The 23,068-nt window shown below is 42.1% G+C and overlaps 1 protein-coding gene across 2 annotated transcripts; it reads right to left on the reverse strand.

Annotated features, from left to right (window-relative positions):
* Positions 1-413: 413 nt before the first annotated feature.
* TPMT (thiopurine S-methyltransferase) lies at positions 414-23,068 on the reverse strand. Of its 2 annotated transcripts, none has more exons than XM_052649250.1 (9): positions 22,984-23,068; positions 16,683-16,866; positions 15,441-15,533; positions 12,300-12,432; positions 8,873-8,925; positions 8,142-8,216; positions 3,091-3,176; positions 1,464-1,508; positions 414-1,046 (listed from the first exon to the last, which is right to left on the reverse strand). In XM_052649250.1, exons 2-9 carry the CDS (start codon positions 16,820-16,822, stop codon positions 934-936), a joined length of 738 nt encoding a protein of 245 aa, XP_052505210.1. In that variant the 5' UTR covers positions 16,823-16,866; positions 22,984-23,068; the 3' UTR covers positions 414-933. The 2 variants fall into 2 exon arrangements, with proteins under 2 accessions (XP_052505210.1, XP_052505211.1); XM_052649251.1 differs by having other exon boundaries at positions 22,929-23,003.

Here is a 23,068-nt window from a genome sequence, read left to right on the forward strand (position 1 = left end):
GAGCACCCACAGAAAAATGAGCTGGAGCTATATGGTTGGAAATGAGAATCTGGAAATGTCAACGCTTCTCAAATTTTCAAACGCACACCAGTAAATAATTTTAATAATGCACCCCAGCCTACTAAAATGAGCTAAACAAGCTAAATCATTTAGGTATTAGGTGGTGCAGTAAGAGAGGAATGTCTGATTTAACAAAATGTGACTGTTAGTGAAAAATGAAAAGTTTTGAATCTAAAATTTCATAATGAACAGACATGAACCCAGCCCTAAGTACACCTTCACTTCTGAAGACTTCATCATTTAAACAAGAAGAAATTAAGAGAAACCTGCCCAACACAGGAAAAAAACTTCTAAAAATAATTTATTTTTACAGTTTGGGAAAAAAAAATTTTGTTCCATATAGAGTGGTCAATTTCATTAGTTAAAAATTTTTTTTCTTCATTCTGTCACATATAAAATTATATAAGAAGAAAAATGTGAAAAGGAATGCTAGGATTTAGTACAATTTGACGGTTTACAGTAAAAATTAATGTTTTATTATAATGTCTTAGATGGTTAGCTTTTACCTTGAACCCTATTAAAAGTTACATCTCTTCAATGCTTCTAAACTTCAAAAAGATACCATTTTTTCTATTATACTTGTTACATACATTGCATTTCTTTTTTCTTTTTTAATTATATAAGTAATACATGCTGATTGTAAAAAATTCTTACAATCTGTAAGACATACAAGTATAATCTTTTATTCCCAGTCATACGCTCCTTTCCAAAATATGTGCTTTTTCTAAAAAGTCATAAGCATTTTTTAGCAAAGATCTGTGATATGATTTGCGAACAATTTTTTTCCCCAAAAGTCACCCAATTTCAAGCCTTAGCACAATTTTCAATTGTTCAAAAACATTTTGATATTATTTGTTTCTATTTAGGTCTCATTTACTTTTCTGTAAATAGATATAACCTTTCAATAATCTGGTCGATTCCCCAACTTTTATGTCGTTCTTCAAAAACATCAGCCTTCTCTAGACATTGAATATTGCATACTGAACCTGAAACAAAAAGAAAGTGGCAAGTTAAAATTTTATGACGAATACAATCAATTCTTCAAAAACATATCAAGTGATTTTTAAAAACTGTGTGTACTGAAGGTTTTTTCCTTTCTTTTTAATGAAAATGGGGAAATACTAAGAGTACATTTTCTCAACTCTGAAGGTGATTATAATTTTTTTAACTCCTAAGAGTTAAAATAAATATACAATCTCTCTGGAAGAATTGAGATGTCTTTAACATAAATGTACCATTTAGCTAAAAAGGCATATTACAGAGATGGGTCCCTTTTGGGGGGATTAAAATAGTCTCCAATAAAATGGCTTTGGACTTTAAAGTACTTTAGATATTAATAGTTTGCTAACAGCTCAAAACAGTTGACTTTACTTAAAAAGTTATAGCACATATCTGTAACTTACCAAACAATTTTTTAACCTCCTCATCTGTAACGTAAAACGGTGGACCTAAGAAAAAGAGAAGCATGGTGAAGAGTAAGCTCTACAGATCTAATTCTAAAGAGAAACAAACCTTCAGGGCCCACTCCTCAGCTTATTCCCAATGACCTAGGGATATTCATTCCACATACAACTCGGTTATCCAAACAGGTGAGGATGGGACACGTTTTCTGCTTCTTATTTTGCACATCTTGTACTAAAGACCAGCTAACCACTGGTAACGGCAGACGCGCACCTCCAGCTTCTATGAGATGCTGAGTCAGCCATGGGACTTGGGAAAAGGGATGTGAGAGTGGAGTTCATGAACAAATTCCCCTGGGACTTGCTGCTTCCAGAGTATAGATTTTCGACCATGCACAGTCCCTCATTCTACACATTCTGCCCATTTTGCTGCGGGCACTTTAAAGGAAACAGCTTCTTCCCCATTCTAGAAGGTATTCTGAGCCTCCACCCCAGACAAAGCTTGCTCTGTCTTCTTCCCACAGGCCCTTCCTTAGGCCTACTGCTCAGGAAGGGAATTTAACACATTATTGACTGGGGGATTTTTGCTGAAACTAACACCTATGGCTGGCGATTTGTTATGTACGTGAATTTTGAAATGGCTCAGTCAATAACATTCTGGTGGCAGAGTGGTAAAGAACCTGCCTGCCAGTGCAGGAGACATAAAAGACACAGGTTCCATCCCTGGGTCAGGAAGATCCGCTGGAGGAGGAAACAGAAAACTGCTCCAGTATTCTTGCCTGGTAGATCCCATGGACAGAGGAACCAGGTGGGCTATATAGTCCATGGGGTCGCGAAGAGCAGACACAACTGAGCACACACACAACACACAAACGAAAGATGTATTAACATCTCTCTGGTCAGTAAGTTGCCAAATCACATTTGCAGGGCTGACATCTGTCTCCCTTAGTTTTTATTTCCATCTGACTGTTCTCAGACTTAATTATAGCCAGTAGGTCTCATCTTTTCATGAGTTTTCAAGATCTGACTTCTTCAAACAGAAAAAAAAAAAAACACTAACATTAATATGTATAAAACCAGGCACTTTTTAAAAAGCTCCATTAAAAATCAAAACGGGAATGTTTACAAATTCAAAGTATATGCACTTGGTTTTCACTTCTTCCTGAAAAGCCATGACTTAAAAGGTCAAGTGTTAATGTTCAAACACATTTAAATGAATCCAGAAGAAAACATCCCTTTTACACATTCAAAAAATATATAGTTATTTTTAACACGTGCTACAGTCCATGGGGTCACAGAGAGTCGAACACAACTTAGTGACCGAACGAGAACATTTTTAACATGCAATAAATTATAAAATTCCAGCAATTAAAAAGCAGGAATAGTTCAGAGATTTTCCTGCCCACCTCCTACCTTCCCACGTGCACTTCTCACCCTATTTCCTATGAAGACGTATTTGCATTTGTTGGCATCAGCCCAACGCATCCCACCCCCCCATCATGGCTGACACAGACTTCATGTATATAAGCAGGATGCCTCCCATGAGATAAAGTAGGAGAAGATAATGCTATCCCCGTCATAGAAATCAGGAAACAAGGCAACTGGAAAAAGAACAAAAAGGAAGCTTTACCTGCATGTTTAGTTGGATCGTAAGAAAGAACAGACAAGAGGTACTGAAACCCAGGTCTCGTCAGGGACAACATTACATCCGAGTAGCTGAAAAGAATACAAAAAGGCACGCCTTACATTTCTTTACAAAGTCAAGGCCTGTGGAAGACCAGATGCAGGGAGGGAAGCCCAGCTTTCCTTTCATCTGTTACTGAGTTTAATTCTCCGAAAAATCACATGAAGTCGAGTCTTATTCTAAACAGCCAGAAATGGGCTCAGCAAATGATGTTACCCACCTAAGCTGGGAGATAGAGAAGATGGGAATCAAAAGGAGCTCTTGGGACTTCCCTGGAGGTCAAGTGGTTAAAACTCTGCACTTCTAAAGCAGGGGTCGTGGGATCAATCCCTGATAGGGGAACTAAGATCCAAATGCCTTGGGGAATAGACCGTAAAAAAAAAAAAAAAGGAAGCCGGGTTCAGGAAGGAGCCCCTCAGACCAGAAGACGTCAAATAAAGTGGAGGAGAGGCTCCTTCCAGAGTGACTTGGACCCCGGAGGCTGGTCAGCTTTGCACATGTATTTCCCGAAGCACTGTCAGTTCTGGGGCAGTGGTTCCCAGACCAGGCTCGTATCGAGATGACCTGGGCATCTATGGGAAGAAAAGATGCCTGGGCGTCAGTCATCCCAAGACTGAGTCAGTAGGTTTGCTGTGCGGCCGGGGATGCTGCAGTCTAACAAATATTCTGGGTGACGGGGTGGTCGCCAGGGGCTCAGATAAGAGGCACAAAACCATCCCTTTCCTCTTTTTAGCTGGAGAGGTCTCATAAATGGGCTTCCCAGGTGGCGCTATTGGTAAAGAAGCCATCTTCCAAGTGCAGGAGACATAAGAGATGCAGGTTCGACCCCTGGGCCAGGAAGATCCTCTGGAGGAGGGCGTGGCAACTCACTCCAGTCTTCTTGCCTGGACAATCCCATGGACAGAGGAGCTCAGTGGGCTACAGTCCATAGGGTCACAAAGAGTCAGATGCAACTGAAGTGACTTAGCACGCCCACATGCAAGACTGATAAACAGGTCAAAATTCAAGAACATTAAAGTTCTGCAAGTATGGCATGACCCCTAAGTGCTACTGCAACTGTCCTTTGGAGCAGGTGTCCTAGGTGGCAGGCAATACCACTTCCCAGCCGTGTCTGATGGGTTCGGAGTGGGGACCAGATGCTAACAGGGCCCATCAGCAGACCAACCAGGAGGCAGAATGATGAGTTTGACCAATCAGATGACTCCACTGGGAAACTGAGTTAGATCCAAAGGGAAGTTGCTCATAGATGGACCTATAGATTGTCATACTGAGTGAAGTAAGTCAGACAGAGAAGGATAAATACCCTATGACATCCCTTATTTACAGAATCTAAAAAGAAACGATACAAATGAATTTATTTACAAAACAGAAACAGAGTCGCAGTCTTAAGAGAATAAATTTACCGTTACCAGGGGCAGAGGGGGAGGATGGAGGAAGGGATAGTTAGGGAGTTTGGGATGGACATGGACACAATGCTGTATTTAAAATGGACAGCCAACAAAGTCCTACTGTATAGCACAGGGAACTCTGCTCAATGTTATGTGGCAGCCTGGATGGGAGGGGAGTTTGGGGAAGAATGGATACATGTATATGTATGGCTGAGTCCCTCTGCTATCCACCTGAAAATATCGTAACATTGTTAATGGGCTATACTCCAATATAAAATATTGTTTGCTGTTATTAGTGGATAAGTTGTGTCTGACTCTTTGCGACACCATGGACTGTAGCCCGCCAGGCTCCTCTGTCCATGTAATTCTCCAGGCAAGAATACTGGAGTGGGTTGGCCATTCCCTTTTCCAGGGGATCTTCCTGACCCAGGGACTCAACCCGTGTCTCCTGCATCGAAAGGTGGATTCTTTACCACTGAGTCACCAGGGAAGCCCCTAAAATAAAATAAAAAGTTTAAAAGGAAAAAAAAAAAAAAAAAAAAGAAGAGTTGGTGGTTTGCTGTGGTCTTTGAACTAAACACTGAAGTTGCTGTGCCGGGCGGTGGCTGGAGCTGAGAAGGCTAAGGGCTGTGAGTCAGATATGTGTGAACAGGAGTGTGTCAGTGGAGAAAGCCGAGTGCTGAGGCAGGAGGACAGAGGACATGCACACAAAGAGGTGAGTGGCCGTGAGAGAGACAGACAGAGGCCAACAGGCTGCACAGCTCTGGGTAAGGTGCTTTGGCACTTGGCATACGGGTTTCCACCGGGTCCAGCTGTGATGCCGGCCCTGTCCGGAGCCCTGGGAGAAATCAGGGAGGCTGTCCAGGGTGAGGATTAGGAGGTCAGGCTCCACCAGGTCCCCAGGCTCAAAGTCCAACCTCTCCACCTACTGGCTGTGTAAGCTTGACGGTCTTTGCCCCTTTGTGCCTCAAGTTTCCCCATCTGTTAAATGGGGATAAGACTAGCAGTGAACGCACAGGCAGTTGTGAGGATTCAGTGAGCTCACACATAGAAAGTGCATAGAAAGGCACTGGTATGTACTTGTAAGCACCTGTATTAAGCACAGTATGTATTAAGAAGTCAGTGACTTCTTCCTTCGGCATCCATGACATAAACTCCCCCTAAACCTCGAGCTGGTTTGAGCTGGTCGCTCTTCCTCGCGTGTGAAAGAACCAGCCCTAAGCAAACTTCTGAGCAGAAACCGTCTTGTCTTAACGTTCCGATTATCATTTTTAAGAAGAAAGAACTCGCTGTCCCCATTAAGTGATGAGTCAGACGGGTTCGGCAGGGTGTCCTGGGGCCCACCAGCATCCTTCTTCTTGGAATGCAGACTTTCTCAACTCGTTTCCAAAAATTCAGAAAAATGAGAGATATGATTGATGTCAGACAAAGGGCCTAAGAGTCACAGCAGAAAACACAGCAGTTCTCACCCACATGTAATCTCAGCAGGAAGACACCCAGTACTGAGGGCAGGACTGGGATAAAGCACTAAGTATCTTAAATGTAAGATAAAGTCGTGGATCTGTCCAATGGCTCAAAATAAACAGTTATTCCGGAAACAAAGGCCAGTGTTCTCAGGAGTTCTTGGGGCTGTGACCACAGACACTCTCACACACACAGAGATGGCTGAAGGGGAGAAAAGAGAAGAAGGGCACCAGAAACAGAGTCTACGGCCAAACTGGAACTAGATTCTCTAAGAGCTCCAGAGGCGCCTCATGACTCTTTCTTACCATGAGTTAAACAGTTCAGGGGCCACTTGGGAAGGCCTTCGTTTCTAGGACAGAGGAGGCAATAGTGGCTGCTGGGAAACTGCATTTCCCTGGCTTTGAGTCTAATTTGTTCTCAATTATTGACTCAACACATATTTATTAAGCTTTTACTATGAGTTATCAGAAGGAAATGGCCATCCACTCCAGTATTCTTGAAGCCTGGAGAATCCCATGGATGAAGGAGACTGGTAGGCTATAGTCCATGGGGTCGCAAAGAGTCAGACACGACTGAGTGACTTCACTTTCACTTACTATGACACGATTGAGTGATTTCACTTTCACTTACTGTGCGTTAACATTTTATATCTATTTGGGGTTGGCCAAAAAGTTTGTTTGGGTTTTTTCCACAGCAGCTTTCAGAAAAGAACAGAATTAGAAATACAGAAACGACGAGGGCCAATACCAACGTGCGCTTGTTCAGTTATTTCCCCAACATCATGTGTTTTTAGACACAGTAGGAACTTAACGTGTATTTGCTGACACTGGAATGAAAGTTTCCAGTAACAGGAGAGCTGAAGCAATCGTTGAAGGAGGGCGTACAGGGGAGAGGAAGGAACAGTCCCACTAAGGACGGTCCTTCAGGGAACAATGACTTTCAAGCATGTGAGGTAGGGAAGGGTCCCAGAGAAGGAAGAAGAGGCGCAATGTCAGAAAGAAAAGGGAAAAAGACATATTAAGAGGATGTGGCATGGTCTAATTAAAAAAAGATGAGGTGTGGCAACAAGCCTAATTTGTCAAACAATTCACGTTTAAAATCTGAGATTTCATTTCACTGATGTGTAGTCCCAACCCTTTTTGCCACGTGCTATGAGTCTGCCTCCATAAAACTAAATAATTCAATATTTATGTGCTACACCCACATGAGTCTGTGAATGACATCTGGGTTGGAAAGCACACAGGAAAGATCACATTTCACTCAGTACGGCTTCTCATAGTTTAATTTTCTAATAAGACCAGGTACAGATGAAAGGCCACTCAAAATATCCAGATCAAAAGCCCTAATGCAGTAACGGCTAATATTTAAACTGTCATTTAGGGTCGACACAGCACTTTCTGCACGTGTCATTTCTTTCCATTCCCACAACAACCATATGAGGGGGCTGAGGCATGGGCGTGGCTTTAACTATTTTTATTTATTTTATTTTATCTTCTGGCTGCACTGTGAAGCGTGTGGGATCTTAGTTCCTATACCACGGATCTCCTGCAGTGGAAGTGTGGAATCTTAATCCCTGGACCAGCGGGGAAGTTCCTGAATCTCAATTCTGTCATGATGCACTTGCTTGCTACCCTGTGGACATATAACTTTTAACCTCTCTGACCTTACTTTCCTCATCTGTAAAATGGGAACAATGATGGCCTAATACCTCACAGGGCTACTTTGTGGATGAACTTGTTGATAGACATAAAGAATTTCAACAAAGTCTGGCACATGGCAACAAGCCAACAAATATTATTAGCTGGCAGGGTCAGTGGAAGTGAGGAGGGTAGTATGAGTAGAAATATTACAGGTTTACAGAGGAGTAAACTGAGGCTTAGAGGAACTGACTGTTCTGATTAGAGTAACACCGCTGAGAAGTGACAGGGCCACAAGTCTTGCACCTGTGCCCCCGTGGCCAAATCCTATACTTTTTAGACCAAGATACTGTTAGATACAGGTCTTCTAATTCCAAATACAAGAAGCTATTCCAAACTAGTAAAAGTCTAGGAATCTTCTAGAAACCAGAAAAAGTATGAGATACTGAATTAAGGCTAAAAAGGGGAGAGGGGGAAATAACATAATTAAAGAAACCAAATCACTAACCGTTTGCGATCACTTGGATTAACAGCGACTAAGGCTCCTCTATCCCAAATCCGGTCAAATTTGCCAATATTTGCTCTACCAGAAAGAAAAAGAAAAAAAAAAATTCTGTAAGAAAAAACGAATCTTTAACAAGACAGGGTTCCCCACGGTATGTGCTGGAACCTCACCAGCAGTTAAGGAATTGGGATCTCACAGATGCTTTCCCTCAGAATCTCTAGGGATGTGTTGATACGTGTGTACACGTGTGTGTGTGTGTGTATGTGTGTGTGCAGCTGTCCATTTCCGCCTAATTCTAGGCACTGGTGGCAGCAGCTTGGACTTGGGAGCACAAAGGAAGCACAAGGGACAGTTTGCAACAACTCTGCTCTCAGCCCCTGGAACAGGTATCAGGAACTCTCAGAAGAGATCTCCCCTCTGTCCATCTGAGACTGAAATGCATTTCCGTTACAGACACAGGTGTGAAGTGGAAGACATTTTCTTCCCCCTCCTTTTCCCTACCTTCCTAGGATCAAAATAATTTTTCCAGAGCTTAGAAGTTACCCAAGGACAAAGATATCACGTGTGCAGACATGTAGGCTCTAGTAAAAACAGCTGCAGAACAGACTCAAATGAATGCTTCATGGATGCTACTGCAAATTGGATGGAAGTGATAAAAAGATTCTTAACCTACCTCATCACTGTCTAGCAAACACTCAGATTTTTAAAAGTGGAGAGGAAGACATCAGTCCTACCTGGGAAGATCAAAAAGGTTGCAGCAATACAATGAAATGTTCCCTGAAGAACTCTGCAATGAAAAAGTAAAAAATAAAAAATCCATTTTATTAGGAGGTACCTGAATGGTCAGAGAAAAAAAAGAAAAAGGGGACAAAACAAAGCATAGGTAGTAGAGAAAGAATATGTAATTAAACATAAAGGACATAATTTCATGGCAAATCATCTTTACACATCGTTTGTTAAATGTTTATTTTTTAAGTTGTAAAATAAATATGGACCACATTATAAAGAATTTACATAATAAAGAAAAAAACCTGCCTGCCACCATCTGAACAGTGATTTTCAATCATTTCGGTGAGTTCCTCTCGATTTTTTCCCCTCTCACTTCCTGCACCTTGCAACTTTCGCAAATATTTTTTAACTGAAAACAATGGCACTTAGAAAAATTAAAAACCAGTATGGGATTCTTTGGGATCAACTCAAAAAAAAAAAAAGGAAAATCAGATATTGGTTAACCCTGAAGATCAGTTAGCACTTACTTACTCTGGAACTTGTTAAATTTTAGCAAGGTTTCCTTTAGCAGAGTCTTGACATTTTAACTCCCTAAAGATGCGCACACAGATTGCTCAGTTACCAGGCAGACATTTTAAAAGTGCAGTTCTGTTGACTCCCCAGTTTCTCTCTTTCCTTCACTGGCCGACGAGCATTTATTTCCCAAGCGTCTAGCGGACAGGATTAGCCCGGGTTCTAGAGACTGCAGTAAATCTGAGACAGGCCTTGACCCCGGTGAGGACAGCCTGGTGGGGCAGCGAGGCGTGGGAACAGAGAGCCACCACGGTACACGATGGGCTGTGCTCTTCTGGTTGTGTGCCCAGAACTGTGGGAACAGAGCAGACAGAGCGGGGCCTCACTTCACTGCCCTCGCTCGGGGAAAGGAGGAACAAAAGGTGGCCGCGGACAAACCGGCTAGATGCATCTGCTGACGTCACGGTGGTGGGCGGTGAGGAGCCTGGGGTTAGGGGAGGGGCAGGGTAGGAGAGGTACTGAAGGACCTGAAAATACTGGATTTTATTCTGAAATGAGGCGCCAACAGAGGCTACGATGAGAGAAGCGCAGGTCTTTGCAGACCTGTCTGGAAACACAAGGAGGAGGGGTCTAGAGGTCAGGAGAATAGCCCATTAATGTCAACTCGGGCTGCAGATGGGACTCACTGGGGAGGTTTACACAGACCTGGTGCCAGGCCCCACCTCTAGAGGTTATGACTTAATTAGCCTGAGCACTGGGAATCTTAAAAGATCCACAGACAATTTGAAAGGTGCCACTGGGGCTGAGACGGAGAAGGCAATGGCGCCCCACTCCAGTATTCTTGCCTGGAAAATCCCATGGACGGAGGAGCCTGGTGGGCTGCAGTCCATGGGGTCGCTAAGAGTCAGACGTGACTGAGCAACTTCACTTTCACTTTTCACTTCCATGCATTGGAGAAGAAAATGGCAACACACACCATTATTCTTGCCTGGAGAATCCCAGGGACGGGGGAGCCTGGTGGGCTGCCGTCTATGGGGTCACACAGAGGCAGCCACAACTGAAGTGACAGCAGCAGCAGCAGCAACTGGGGCTGAGAACCATGGCCCCCAGGAGGACTAGCTTCTCTGGACAGAGGCAACTGGGATTCTTAGATGATCTAAGAATGACCTGGGAGGAAGCTGTAAAATAAAGTACTCTCAAGCTTCCTACTGACCTGAGGGATTAATTTCAATCTTTAGAAGCGAGTACTTTGCGAGAGACTGAATGTACAAGCACACAGTGGCCAGACTGCACGTACCAACAACTCATGTCTGATAAGAGAACTCGGACCCATGGCCTCTGCAGCAAGCAGCCTGGGAAGTCAAACCACAACCCTGCAGGACGGTGGTCAATTGACCGCCATCCTCCCTGATTTATAACACCACCCTTCCTCCCTCTCTCTTCCAACTCAAACCCGCTTCCCAAAGCAGTCACCGGGGTGCTGCTCCAAGTTAGCTGATCGCACCTGAAGCCTTCACATCTTTCACCAGGAAGCTTTCCCACCCCACTGCCAGGCTTTGAGCCTCTGCCAAATGCAATTGGCTGACTCCCGCTGAACAAACAGTCTCTACTTGTTCTCATTCGGCTAGATTCTGTTTATTTCCACATTATTATTCCAAGCTAGTGCAGCAGTTTCACTGGATCATTCTGGTCACAGGCAGAAGACAACTCTCAAATCTATCATTTCCAGCCCAGACGCTCCCCCACGCTTTGGAGACAGTTGCCAGTACCTCCTTATCATACCGCATATCGTTTCAACTAATCATCTCCAGAACAACGCTCATTTTCTCTGCTGTTCAACTTGTTTCTCCTTTATTCTCTGCCATCCAACCAGTCATCTGAGCTGGAAATGTAACCTCATCACTCTCTGGATTCCCATTCAGTTAATCACCAAAGCCTTCCCAGTGTGACACCCTAAACATAGCTTTAAGCCATCTGTTCCTCTAAGCACCCCATCGCTCTTCTAGTGGAGCCCTTCAAGTTTTTTCCTGGACCACTGCTCACAACCTCCTATTTGGTCTCTCTGCCAGGGGGCTACCGCCCTTCAAACTCACTTCCCTTGACGCTACAAGGGTGAAAGTGAAAGTGAAGTTGCTCAGTCAAGTCCGACTCTTTGCGACCCCAGAAACTGCATCCTACCAGGCTCCTCTGTCCATTGGATTTTCCTGGCAAGGGTACTAGAGTGGGTTGCCATTTCCTTCTCCAGGGGATCTTCCCCACCCAGGGATTGAACCTGGGTCTCCCACATTGCAGGTAGATGCTTTACCATCTGAGCCACTGTAGCTGGTTGCAAAAGAAAACCTGGCTGTCACGTTCCTACTTAAAACCTTGTGGTGCAGAATGAGGTACCAGCTTCACAGGGCATCTGAGCTGGCTGACCTGACACCCTGCCTGTCCCAGTCCTAACTGTCATCACACTTCAGGAAGCTCCCCTTAGGCTGGATTAGGAAACTTCCCTCTCGGTTTGCTTAATACCCCAAGTCGTTTCACTGAGCTCCCTGTATGACAAACAATCTCCTATGCTTCTCTTTTCTCCTAAGCTAAGCGATTCTTTAGAGCAGGGACCGTGTTTCCATCTCTTCGGTGTTTTATGCAGGGTGTGGCACTTGACAGGTTCTCAGAAACATTTGTTGATAAATTAAAAAGCCAACAAACCCAAACCAAAAATATGACAAATAAGCTTTGATCTTGGCTTTTCATGTCTATTTGTTCACATCTAGCTATGGTCTATCTTTTTATGTTCGTTATGCTATACAAAGTCCTGGTAAATCTGAAGATTAAGAGGGGTCATCTGGTGTGTATAGTGCCTTCACTTACTCATGCTGAGAAAAACCTTTTTGGGGGGGTATGGAAATAATATTTGCCAAAACCAAAACACACCTTGAATATTTTGGCTCCAGGAATTTCCATAATTGGTTCTTCTGAGTAAGAAAGATTCTGCTCCATAAAAAATTCCCGTATCCCAAGTTCGCTGATTTCCACGCCTACTACACTGTGTCCTCGGTCTGCAAACCTGCATAAAATCATATAATTACACTTAAAGTTTTCTTTCGAGTACAATACTAAATAAAAGGGTATACACCAATGAGCATATATTTTCCTTAATTTTAAGAGATCTGTATGAATTCAGACTCACAGGGTTTCACAGAACATGTAGATCCATAGCAAGCAGATTTTTATATTCTCTGTATATTCTATGTAATACAATTTATATATTCTCAAACCCTATGCTATGTGGAGTTCTGAGAAAAGGGTTTATAGGACCTTGGGGAAATTTTAAAAGCTTGGAAAATTATACCTTAAAATGTTGATTTACTACAAATGGACTGGATTGGAAGAGTTTTTGATTTAACAGCATCCTATGAATTTGATATGCTTTTCAATTTCTCGAAATCAGCTCTGTCCATTAAAACTTTCAGTGATGAGAGGAGAATCTCTACTTGTGTTGTTCAATCCAGCAGCCACTAACCACATAGCTGAGGGCCCTTGAGACCTGGCTTGTGTGATTTAGTTTAAATAGCCACATGGGGCTGACAGATATAGTACTGGAGTACATCCATTTCTGTAACAATGTTAAAATTTCCACTTATTTACACTAAACTCTGTCCAGAAATTTGTTTCACTACCATATGCAAATAGCTAGTATTTTCCTGATTAGCTTTATGGTTACAGAATTCAGTCTTGGGATCTTAGACTTCAGAGAAAACAACACTAGTGGCACAAATATCCAGGTACAATATTGATTTTTATGCCACATTAAATAAACACATAACTCATTTATGCTATAATGCAATACATGCCTTCTTAAAAATCACTGCACCATGCAAAATCCTGCAATAAAATCATGAAGTTTATGGGGATGGGAGTTGGGGTACACATTAAAAAAACTTTACTGTCTCAATGGAATATTATTCAGTCATAAATAATTGAACTCTTGACATTTATGACAACATGGATGGGCTCTGAGGGTATTATGCTAAGTGAAATGAATCAGTGAAGAATAGCATATAATCTCGCTTACATGTGGAATCTAACAAAAACAAGCTTATAGATACAGAGGCCAGACTGGTAGTTGCCAGAGGCTGGGGGTGAGTGATGGGTGAAATGGGTGAAGGAAGTCAAAAAGTACAAATTTTTACATGTGGAAAAATGAAGCATAGCCTACGGTAGATTCAGGCAGACTGGATTATACTGTAATGCATTGCCCTAAGAAAACCCCAAAACTAAGAAAATGTCCTAAACACTTAATGCTAATGTTTTCGAGTTTCAGCTAATAGTTTATCTATTCACATTGGATACCTGTATAAACCTTTAATACACAAATTTATTACATAAGTGAAAAATCCTCTAACATAACAACTTTTATACAATAATAGTCATGTTCAACTCTCTGCAGCCCTATGGACTGTAGCCCGCCAGGCTCCTCTGCCCATGGAACATTCTAGGTAACCTGGAGCGGGTTGCCATTTCTTACTCCAGGGTTTCTTCCCCATCCAGGGATCGAACCCTCCTCTTTTATGTCTCCTACATTGGCAGGCAGATTCTTTACCACTGACCCACCTAGAAAGCCCGTACAGTTACAGTAGCTTAGTTCTGGAATTCTTATTACAAATGACTTTAGACCCTGAAGTCTAAAGGAACCTTCAGCAATCACATTTAATCGGCTGTTTCCTTATACTGTTTTCTAATTTTGCCTCAAAGCTTCTGCTAGAACTAGGTTGTTAACACTTATGACAATAAGACAATCTGTTCATAGAGTTAATGTTTTTCTTGCAGGTAGTTTCCAAAGTAATTCTCTTGTCTGATTCAGTGAGTCAGTTAGGATGTAATGTTCTCAATTTTGTGGCCACCTAGATGGAGGAGCCTGGTAGGCTGCGGTCCATGGGGTCGCTAAGAGTCGGACACGACTGAGCGACTTCACTTTCACTTTTCACTTTCATGCATTGGAGAAGGAAATGGCAACCCACTCCAGTGTTCTTGGCTGGAGAATCCCAGGGACAGGGGAGCCTGGTGGGCTGCCATCTCTGGGGTCACGCAGAGTTGGACACAACTGAAGCGACTTAGCAGCAGCAGCAGCAGCAGCAGCAGACTCTTTAAGCCACAGCAGCCACTCGCAAAAGCTCTCAGCTACAAGCTGCGGGAGCGGTGGCAGGCTGCAAAACTGTCACTGTCCCCACTCAGAAATCCACTCCCAATGCATGCAGATTCTGTGGTTTGGCCACTATGTTTACATAGGGAACAGAGCATTTTTAAGTTACTATATTTTTCACTTACTAATCGCTTTCATGTATTTTACTTTTCTTTCCTGCTTGATGATCAAAGTTCTCAGCGTTCATGCTTATAAATGAATAGTACATCTTGGCACATAAGATAGCAACTGTACATCAATCATCACAACAAATTCTGTATAGGAAATAATTGTCAGGTTTGTGACTTTACGGTAACCCATAGTGAGGGTGGCTTGTTAATTCAAGTGAATTCTTTTCACAGAGAATTACTCACAAGAAACACTTTCTTTATCACTGGTTTTATTAGCAATGATTCATGAAAACAAAAACTCCTATGTGCTGGTTGAGGGAGGGGAGGGTTGAGTTGAACTGTGGACTATACACATTCTTGCCAAAAAGCAGTAATTCATTTTTCTGTCCACCTCTATTTAAAATATCTAAAATTCACTTAGCCACATTCCTAAAACACCTACAAAAACTAAACCAGGCACAAAGGTGAAGGAGATTTAAGAAGGAAGACTGGTTCCATTTTTCCCTCTCCCATCTCAATGGTTCTAAACTAATTCTTTTTCGTAACTCAATACAGAAACACAAGTTCACCCCTCTGTTTCGGCAGTGTCTTCACTGTTTGAGAATATTACCTCTATGAAGCCATCAGTAATGGTCTACTAAATATAGAATCCCTGTACATTTCCTGAGAAAGGAACTTTTTAAACTTACATCCTGTTAAATATTCACCCATAGTATCTATCATCTAAGACAAGAGAGGATGTTCATGCTTATCTGCTCATACCATTTCATTTCAACTGCTTTTCCACAAAGGGGAAAAAATACCCTCAGTGCTTTCTCGCCTTTAAGAAAAGTATCCAGATACTTCTTTAATAGCCTGGGAAGAAAAAAAAAATTGTTTTAATTAGCCCAAGGCACAGAGGAAAGGACTACAATCATATAACGCTAAGTACTTTTCATGAATTATCTCACATAATATTTCCCAACAACTTTTACTCAGTAGAGAACCTTGGTTATTAAAATTGCCAGTTCACATACGAAGAAACAGGAAGATTAAGCAGCTTGCTCAGTCATGTAACTAGTGAGGGGTTAACCTGACCCAAACCTGGGATTTTCCTGGTTAGTAATTAAAAACAAAATTTTATTTTTCGTTAGTTGCTATGTTTTAAAAATGTATACCTATGTGATAGAGAAGGAATGGCAGCCTACTCCAGGATTCTCACCTGGAGAATCCCATGGACAGAGGAGCCTGGCTACACGGGCTACATAGTCCATGGGGTCGTAAAAGAGTCGGACCACCCACCACCACCACCACCACCACCTGTGTGCATGTTCTAAAGCCAGCTACACGACAGAGAGAACTCATACAATGGTTCTGGGATGATATCCCAACTATTACTCAGTGTGCAAACGTGATAATAGTAACAGTGTCCCCTGGGCAGTCAGGGTGGCTGCCTAGACGAAGGAACATCTGTCACGACCACTTTACTTGGCAATGGGCCATCGTCTATTGCTGCTGCTTCAAAGCTGACTTCGACTACCATTACATTGCTCAGCATGTAGCTCACATTAATTTCTCTCAACTTCTCTTCTTCCACCATGTAGACAGTACTTTAACATTTGGACATATGCTATTGGAAAGCGAAGTCATACCACCACTACTTTTCAGTATAAAGAGATAGCAGCATTAACATAGCTTGAGCATCTGGTTATGTATAAACACACATGACCAATGAATAGATGTTACAGGGGATTAAAGAAAGACATATTTCAAAAGTTGAAGACGCCATCAACTGTAGGTTGCACCATGGTTTATACTCCACAGGAAGAAATATCACTGCCATTAAACCATGACATGCCACAGACACATTCTGACTTCAGAGATGCTCAAATGTGAAAAACTAAACTTGTGCATCTTAAAAATCAGTCAAGTAATGTGTACCTATATTATTATTTCTATTTCCAAAGTCAGTTTCTGATGGGGCATTTCTGTTATAGACCCACATTTAATATAAACATTTCTTACTGATGTCCTTGTTCTTGATGAAATCCAGTTTTGTGATTCACCCACTTTTCTTGCCATTCTTCCAGAGTCAGCACCCGGTCTTTCTGAACCTCAGTGTCTGGGTACTCTTCACTGTCAAGTACCGCTCTTGTATCAGCCATGGTTTTGTAGATGGCTCTGGCTCACAAACAAATGTCCCCAGTGCCTAAAAATGAAAAATGTCTGTAATGCTGTCATTTAAGGGCATTTCAATTCTATGATAAATGAAATAAAACCCTAATATTTTCAGCTGTGTAGCTTTAAAAAAAAATATTTCAATATTCAAGGAAAAGCCACACGAAAGTTACTTTTCAGTGAGTCTGATGGTTTAGGCATACCTCATAATCCATATTAGGAAAGATCTTTAAATAAATTGAATTACGTCTTAGAGTAAAAGAGTTTAACTTTTTTAAAAAGAGAGAGAGGATAAAAAAAATAAACAGGCAGTATAACTTTTGTTAGCTGAGAACTTTTCCTAACATCTCATTCTTTTGCATTGGCAGGCGGATTCTTTACCACTGAGACACTAGGGAAGTCCCTTTAACATCTCATTCTTTAATTTTGAAAACTTCTTTTAATGTTTACTTATTGTTTTTAACCAATGTTATGTTGTACACAATTCAGAGCTCAACAGAGTTATGAAAGCAGGTCCCCATTTCTGAGAGGCAACCATCTTTAGTTCTTTTAGCTGAATCTTGACATATATCTCAAAATATGACTCAAATATCATGTTTATTTTGTATCTTAATTTTTCACTTCTAGGAAGCATCTAGAAAATATCAGCATTTAGCCCTCTTTCAACTTGCCAACACATACACACACACATCACCTTCTCATTTTTCCTATTGCATCCATACACACATAGCATATTTGTGATTAAATATTTCAAGTATACATTACAATGACTAGATAAATACTATTCTCAGCTAAGCCATGTAGAATTCTATGATTGCTTTTCCTTTCCTATACAACCTTTTAAATCTATAGTTAATAACTGTCTGGCTTTTTCATTTATAAAATTTCTATGTATTTATTACTAACTTAGCACTAAGTTCTCCCAATCTCCTATCAGTACACTGTCAGTCTCTGCAGTTATCAGATATCCTATCAACGTCATCTTAGAAGAGCCTTCATACGTGGATGCTCTCTTCTCCTGGTACATAGCTGGCCTTCTGGGGTCCTTCCTGATCATCATCCTGAAACTTTCTTTTTTATCTTGTGCTAGATCCCCTGTTTCCTTAATTGGCTATCCCCCCCTTTTTTTTGTTATCACCCTTATATTGGTAAAGTATAACCTTCAGCAGCTTTCTGAGAAAGGGCGTATGGGAGAAAAGGGTTTCTTCTGCAACTTTGCATATATAAAATATCTTCATACTATTCCCCACCCACTGGCAACCCACTCCAGTATTCTTGCCTAGAAAATCCCATGGACAGAGGGGTGTGGAGGACTACAATCCATGGGGTTGCCAAGAGTCGGACGTAACTGGGCATTCCCCATCCTTGATGTGTAGTTTTGCTGCATAAGAATTCTCAGGTGGAAAACATTTTCACTCACAATTTTGAAGAAATCATTCCCTTATCATCTAGCTTGCAGAGTTAATGCTTAAATTCAAAGACATTCAGATTCTGATGGTTTTTCGATGTGGCCAATAGTTTTCTCTCTCTCAGAGCTTTTCTTTGTCCCTTAGTTTGTGCAATTTCATAATTCTGTGCCTTACTCTGGGTCCACTTACATCTGTTTGGTGTAGTTCTTTTAATCTGGAAACTCATATTCTTCAATTCTGGAAGAAGTCTTGAATTATTCAGATGATTTTGACCCCCCCCCCCTTTTTTTTTCTATTTCTCTTTCTCAGACCCCTTTTATGTGGTTGTAGAACTTCCCAAATGGCTCAAGAGGTGAAGAATCTGCCTAGAGTGCAGCAAACACAGGTTCGATCCCTGGATTGGGAAGATCCCCTGGAGAAGGAAAAAATGACAGTACATTCTAGTATTCTTGCCTGGGAAATCCCATGGACAGAGGAGCCTGGCGGGCTACAATCCGTGAGCTCCCAAAAGAGTAAGACACAACTGAGAGACTGAACAACAACAGCAATAGAATCTCCTGACCCAATACTGTCAATCGCTCACATTTTTTCTATTTTCCAGCTCTTCACCATTTGCCCTGTTTTTTTGAGAGATCACCTTATTTTTATCTATTTAGTTTTTCTTTCCTGCTTTCAAGTCTTCTTAAGAGCTCCTTTTTGTTTCTGATGCTCTCTTTTCATTTTATTTTATGTACAGAAAGGCTATAATATTTTCTTTTATTTACCTGCATGGTTTGTTACTGAGTCACTTTTTCTGTTGGTTTTGTCTTGTCTTCCAAACTAGTGATTGCCCTTAAATGCCTAGCAATTGCTTAGTCACTCAGTCATGTCTGATTTTGTGACCCTATGGACTGTATGTAGCCTGCCAGGCTTCTCTGCCCATTTAATTTTCCAAACAAGAATACTGGAGTGGGTTGCTGTTTCCTTCTCCAGGGGATCTTCTTGACCCAGGGACTGAGCTTGCATCTCCGGCTTGGCAGGTGGATTCTTTACCACTGAGCAGCCAGGGAAGCCCCATTACCTACTTACATTTAAGAGTAAATACCAAAAAGCTGATTATAAGGTTAAGTTTGTGGATGGAGCTTACTGACTCTATGCTTTACTGTAGAATGATGTGAGCAGATATCATTGGGAAACTTAGATGTCATGATCTTTATTTTTTTGGACTTAAGACTTTCCATAAATGGACCTTCTAATTCCTGTTGAAAGCTTGAGTCCTTGGGACCGTGATTCTATACTCACATGCTACTGCTGCTGCTGCTAAATCGCTTCAGTCGTGTCTGACTCTGTGCGACCCTATAGACGGCAGCCCAGCAGGCTCCCCCGTCCCTGGGATTCTCCAGGCAAGAACACTGGAGTGGGTTGCCATTTCCTTTTCTAATGCATGAAAGTGAAAAGTGAAAGTGAAGTCGCTCAGTCGTGTCTGACTCTTCGCAACCCCATGGACTGTAGCCTACCAGGCTCCTCCGCCCATGAGAAAAGGATAAAAATGGAAGAAGGTGCCAGCATTCATTTGCTTGTGTTCAGTTAATTTCTGTACTTTCAGTATGGTACTCCCATCCCCAGCTGTGAACTGTATCTTCCCAGTCCAAAGACTGCACCCTCTCCAGGGAATAAACCCCCAAACGTCTGCTGATGCCGAGAGGAGCAGGAAGTTGGGGAAGGGATCAGGAACTTAGCTTTTCAGGAATCAGAATTTCAAACAATTGCCTTAATTTAGACCAGACCCTTCCATTTCCCAGAGATACCTGGTGCTGCTAACTTGGGAGCACTGGGGAATTCTACACTACAAGAGGATTGCTCATTGGCTTCCCCATTGCTGGTTTAGAATTTAGCTTTCTCCAGTCTGCAAAATCCTTCACCACTTGTCCATCTGCTTTCTTGATTTAGAAATTTTATTCTTCTCTTCTGTCCTTCCTTTATGCCTTTAAAAATCTTGTTGTTTTGGTGGAGTTTCAGGAAGGAATAAAAGCAGATGCATGGATTCAGTATCCCACCTCTATCCCACAAGTCTGCCTTTTCAAAAAATTTGCTTAAACTTTTTTTTTTTTTGAATGGAAAATGCATACAAAGGTGTTGATCTAAAGAAAAACACACAACCTAAGAGTTATGAGTTTCAATTTTATTTGGGGACCTCACTGAGGACAATAGCCTAGGAGAGAGTCTTTCAGGGGCACAGCCTTTCAGAGCATAGCTCCAGGAAAATGCTCCTAATATGTGTGTTCTGTATACATAAGATCTTTTTTTTTTTTTTTTAACTAGGAAAAATATGTAGCCTAGCGTGCGTATGCATGCTAAGTCACTTCAGTCGTGCCTGACTCTTTGTGACCCTATGGACAGTAGCCCGCCAGGCTCCTCTATCCAGGGGGATTCTCCAGAATACTGGAGAGGGTTGCCATGCCCTCCTTCAGGGATCTTCCCCACTCAGAGATTGAACCTGCGTCTCCTGTGGCTCCTGCGTTGCAGGCAGATTCTTTACCGCTGAGCTACTGGGGAAGCCCGTAGTCTAGCATACATCTTGGTAAAAGATTACTGCTAATCACAAAGAACAGATACTTCAAGTTAATGATTTTAGTGATTTCTGTGTACAAAAAGTTGCGGGAATCTGGGACCACTGTATAATTCTCCCTGAAGCATGCTATCTAGGGGCCATTGATCCAAAACACATAATGCCTCACTCATATTTTCCTTCCTGAAGTCCTGAAACACTTGGCGAATAAATATCACTCTCTGCAGGGGGTTGCAATTCAACCCTTAGTATAACTGGATGATGAGCAATACTCTTTGTTCCTCATTTCTTTTCCTTTACAAAGAGAACTAAGGAAAAAAGACATGTGAACATAACTGCAAATCTACCTGAAGGTATGTGGAAAATGTCTGTCTTTTCAATATGAAATTTGTTACATAAGGACAATACAACACAATAGTTCTAACGTATCCTTTGAATCATTAGTGAAACTAATTTGGTTTGGATTACACTAGCAGGCTAATCTTAGTGGAGTTAATTTAATGATTCATCTGTGAGAACAGCAAACATCACGGAAAAGAAGTTATTCAAGAAAAAGTTCCCTTTATGACAAATTGGGCTTCAGTGTGCTTATGATTAAACGGAGACGGCACCTCCCTTGGAATTAAGAACACAAATCACTTTCCAGCAAACATTTGTTAACAAATGGCTTTTTGAAAGGCCCTGACATGTCAGGAGGTGATCCTTGAGTCTTCTGAGAGGTGAGAGGAGTTATCTGACTATACAGAAAAGCGAGTTATAGTTTTCCCATTTCCATTTTCAGCCACAAATTTTGACACCTGAACTTGAGCCTGATTAAAACAGTTCTCTAAAAGGGAAGCATTTTATCATGGAACAAGGCCAACCTATTGGGCCCTTCTAGCTCAGTCGGTAAAGAATCTGACTGACACAAGCAATATTCTCTTTGAATCTGCCTGCAATGCAGGAGACCAGGGTTTGATCCCTGGGTCAGGAAGATCTTCCAGAGAAGGAAATGGCCACCCACTTGAGTCTTCCTGCCTGGAGAATCCCATGGACAGAGGAGCTTGGCAGGCTCCAGTCTGTGGGGTTGCAGGAGTTGGACATGACTGAGCAACTAAGCACAAGGGCAGCCTTGAATAGTTCAGCTCTGACTCGACTGAGTGACTAACAACAACCACCTCTCCTCCCAGCTGGCGCTAGTGGTAAAGAGCCTGCCTGCCAGTCCAGAAGACCTAAGAGACCTAGGCTCAATCTCTGGGTCAGGAGGATCCCCTGGAGAAGGAAATGGTGATCCACTCCAGTATTCCTGCCTGGAGAATCCCATGGACAGAGGAGCCTGGTGAGCTACAGTCCACGGGGTCGCAAAGAGTCAGATACGACTGAAGCAAGTTAACACACATACCCCTCTCACAAAGACTTGGTATCATGAATATAATTTAGTCATTTCTTAGCTGTTCTCATAGCTTCTCAACATGTACTTAACTTGTCCACATCCCTTTCTGGAGAAAGAAAAAATTTCCTTCTATAACAAGATAAAAGTGCAAAATTATAAGAACCAGGACAGGCTAATTTCATAATCATTCTTACCCATACACAGAAATAGCAGATGTGCACAAATCTCCTTGGGTCTTCTCCCAAGTCTGGTTTCCTCCTCACCTTTTCGATAAAACCATGTTTCTGCTTTAAATTTATTTAAAAATTTTTAGCAAACTGAAAATTTAGTAAATTGAAGTTAAATTTTCCTAAATTAAAATTAGTAAAATTCAGTAAATTTATTTTAAAAATTTTGGTAAATTGTAGAATTTAGAAAACTGAAGTAAATTTAAAATTGAAGATTTTAAACTCAAGGGCAGAAATTTTTAGAGTGTGGCTCAGTGATTTCCTATTACATATGCATACACCTATGCATTTACCATGGAGCAAGACAGGATATTTACAACACCCCATTTCTCCCACTTCCCCGCCCCCAGCGCATCACTCGTTTTTCTGGCAAGTACTTCTCTTTTCTTAAAATCAACCATGCCCGACAGTGATTTGGAGGTCACTTTAATCAGGGACTCAGAACACTGCGCTCCTTGAGTCCATTTCAGGGCGCGGATTGCCAGGCGGTGCGCACACCGTGGAGTGCCCCGTTCCCGATTCCGATCACACACTCACACTCGCAAAGTGCCCGTTGGTCACCGCACTCTCCTCCGCGCCCAGCAGCCCCTACCTCGTGCGCTGTCCGCCCGCCGGCCGCTGACTCTGGCGCTGCCCCAGGGGCCGAACCGGCTGGGGACCCGCGCCCCCGGCTCAGC

This window comes from Budorcas taxicolor, chromosome 11 (genome assembly GCF_023091745.1).
Source record: "Budorcas taxicolor isolate Tak-1 chromosome 11, Takin1.1, whole genome shotgun sequence".
Taxonomy (NCBI): Eukaryota; Metazoa; Chordata; class Mammalia; order Artiodactyla; family Bovidae; genus Budorcas; species Budorcas taxicolor.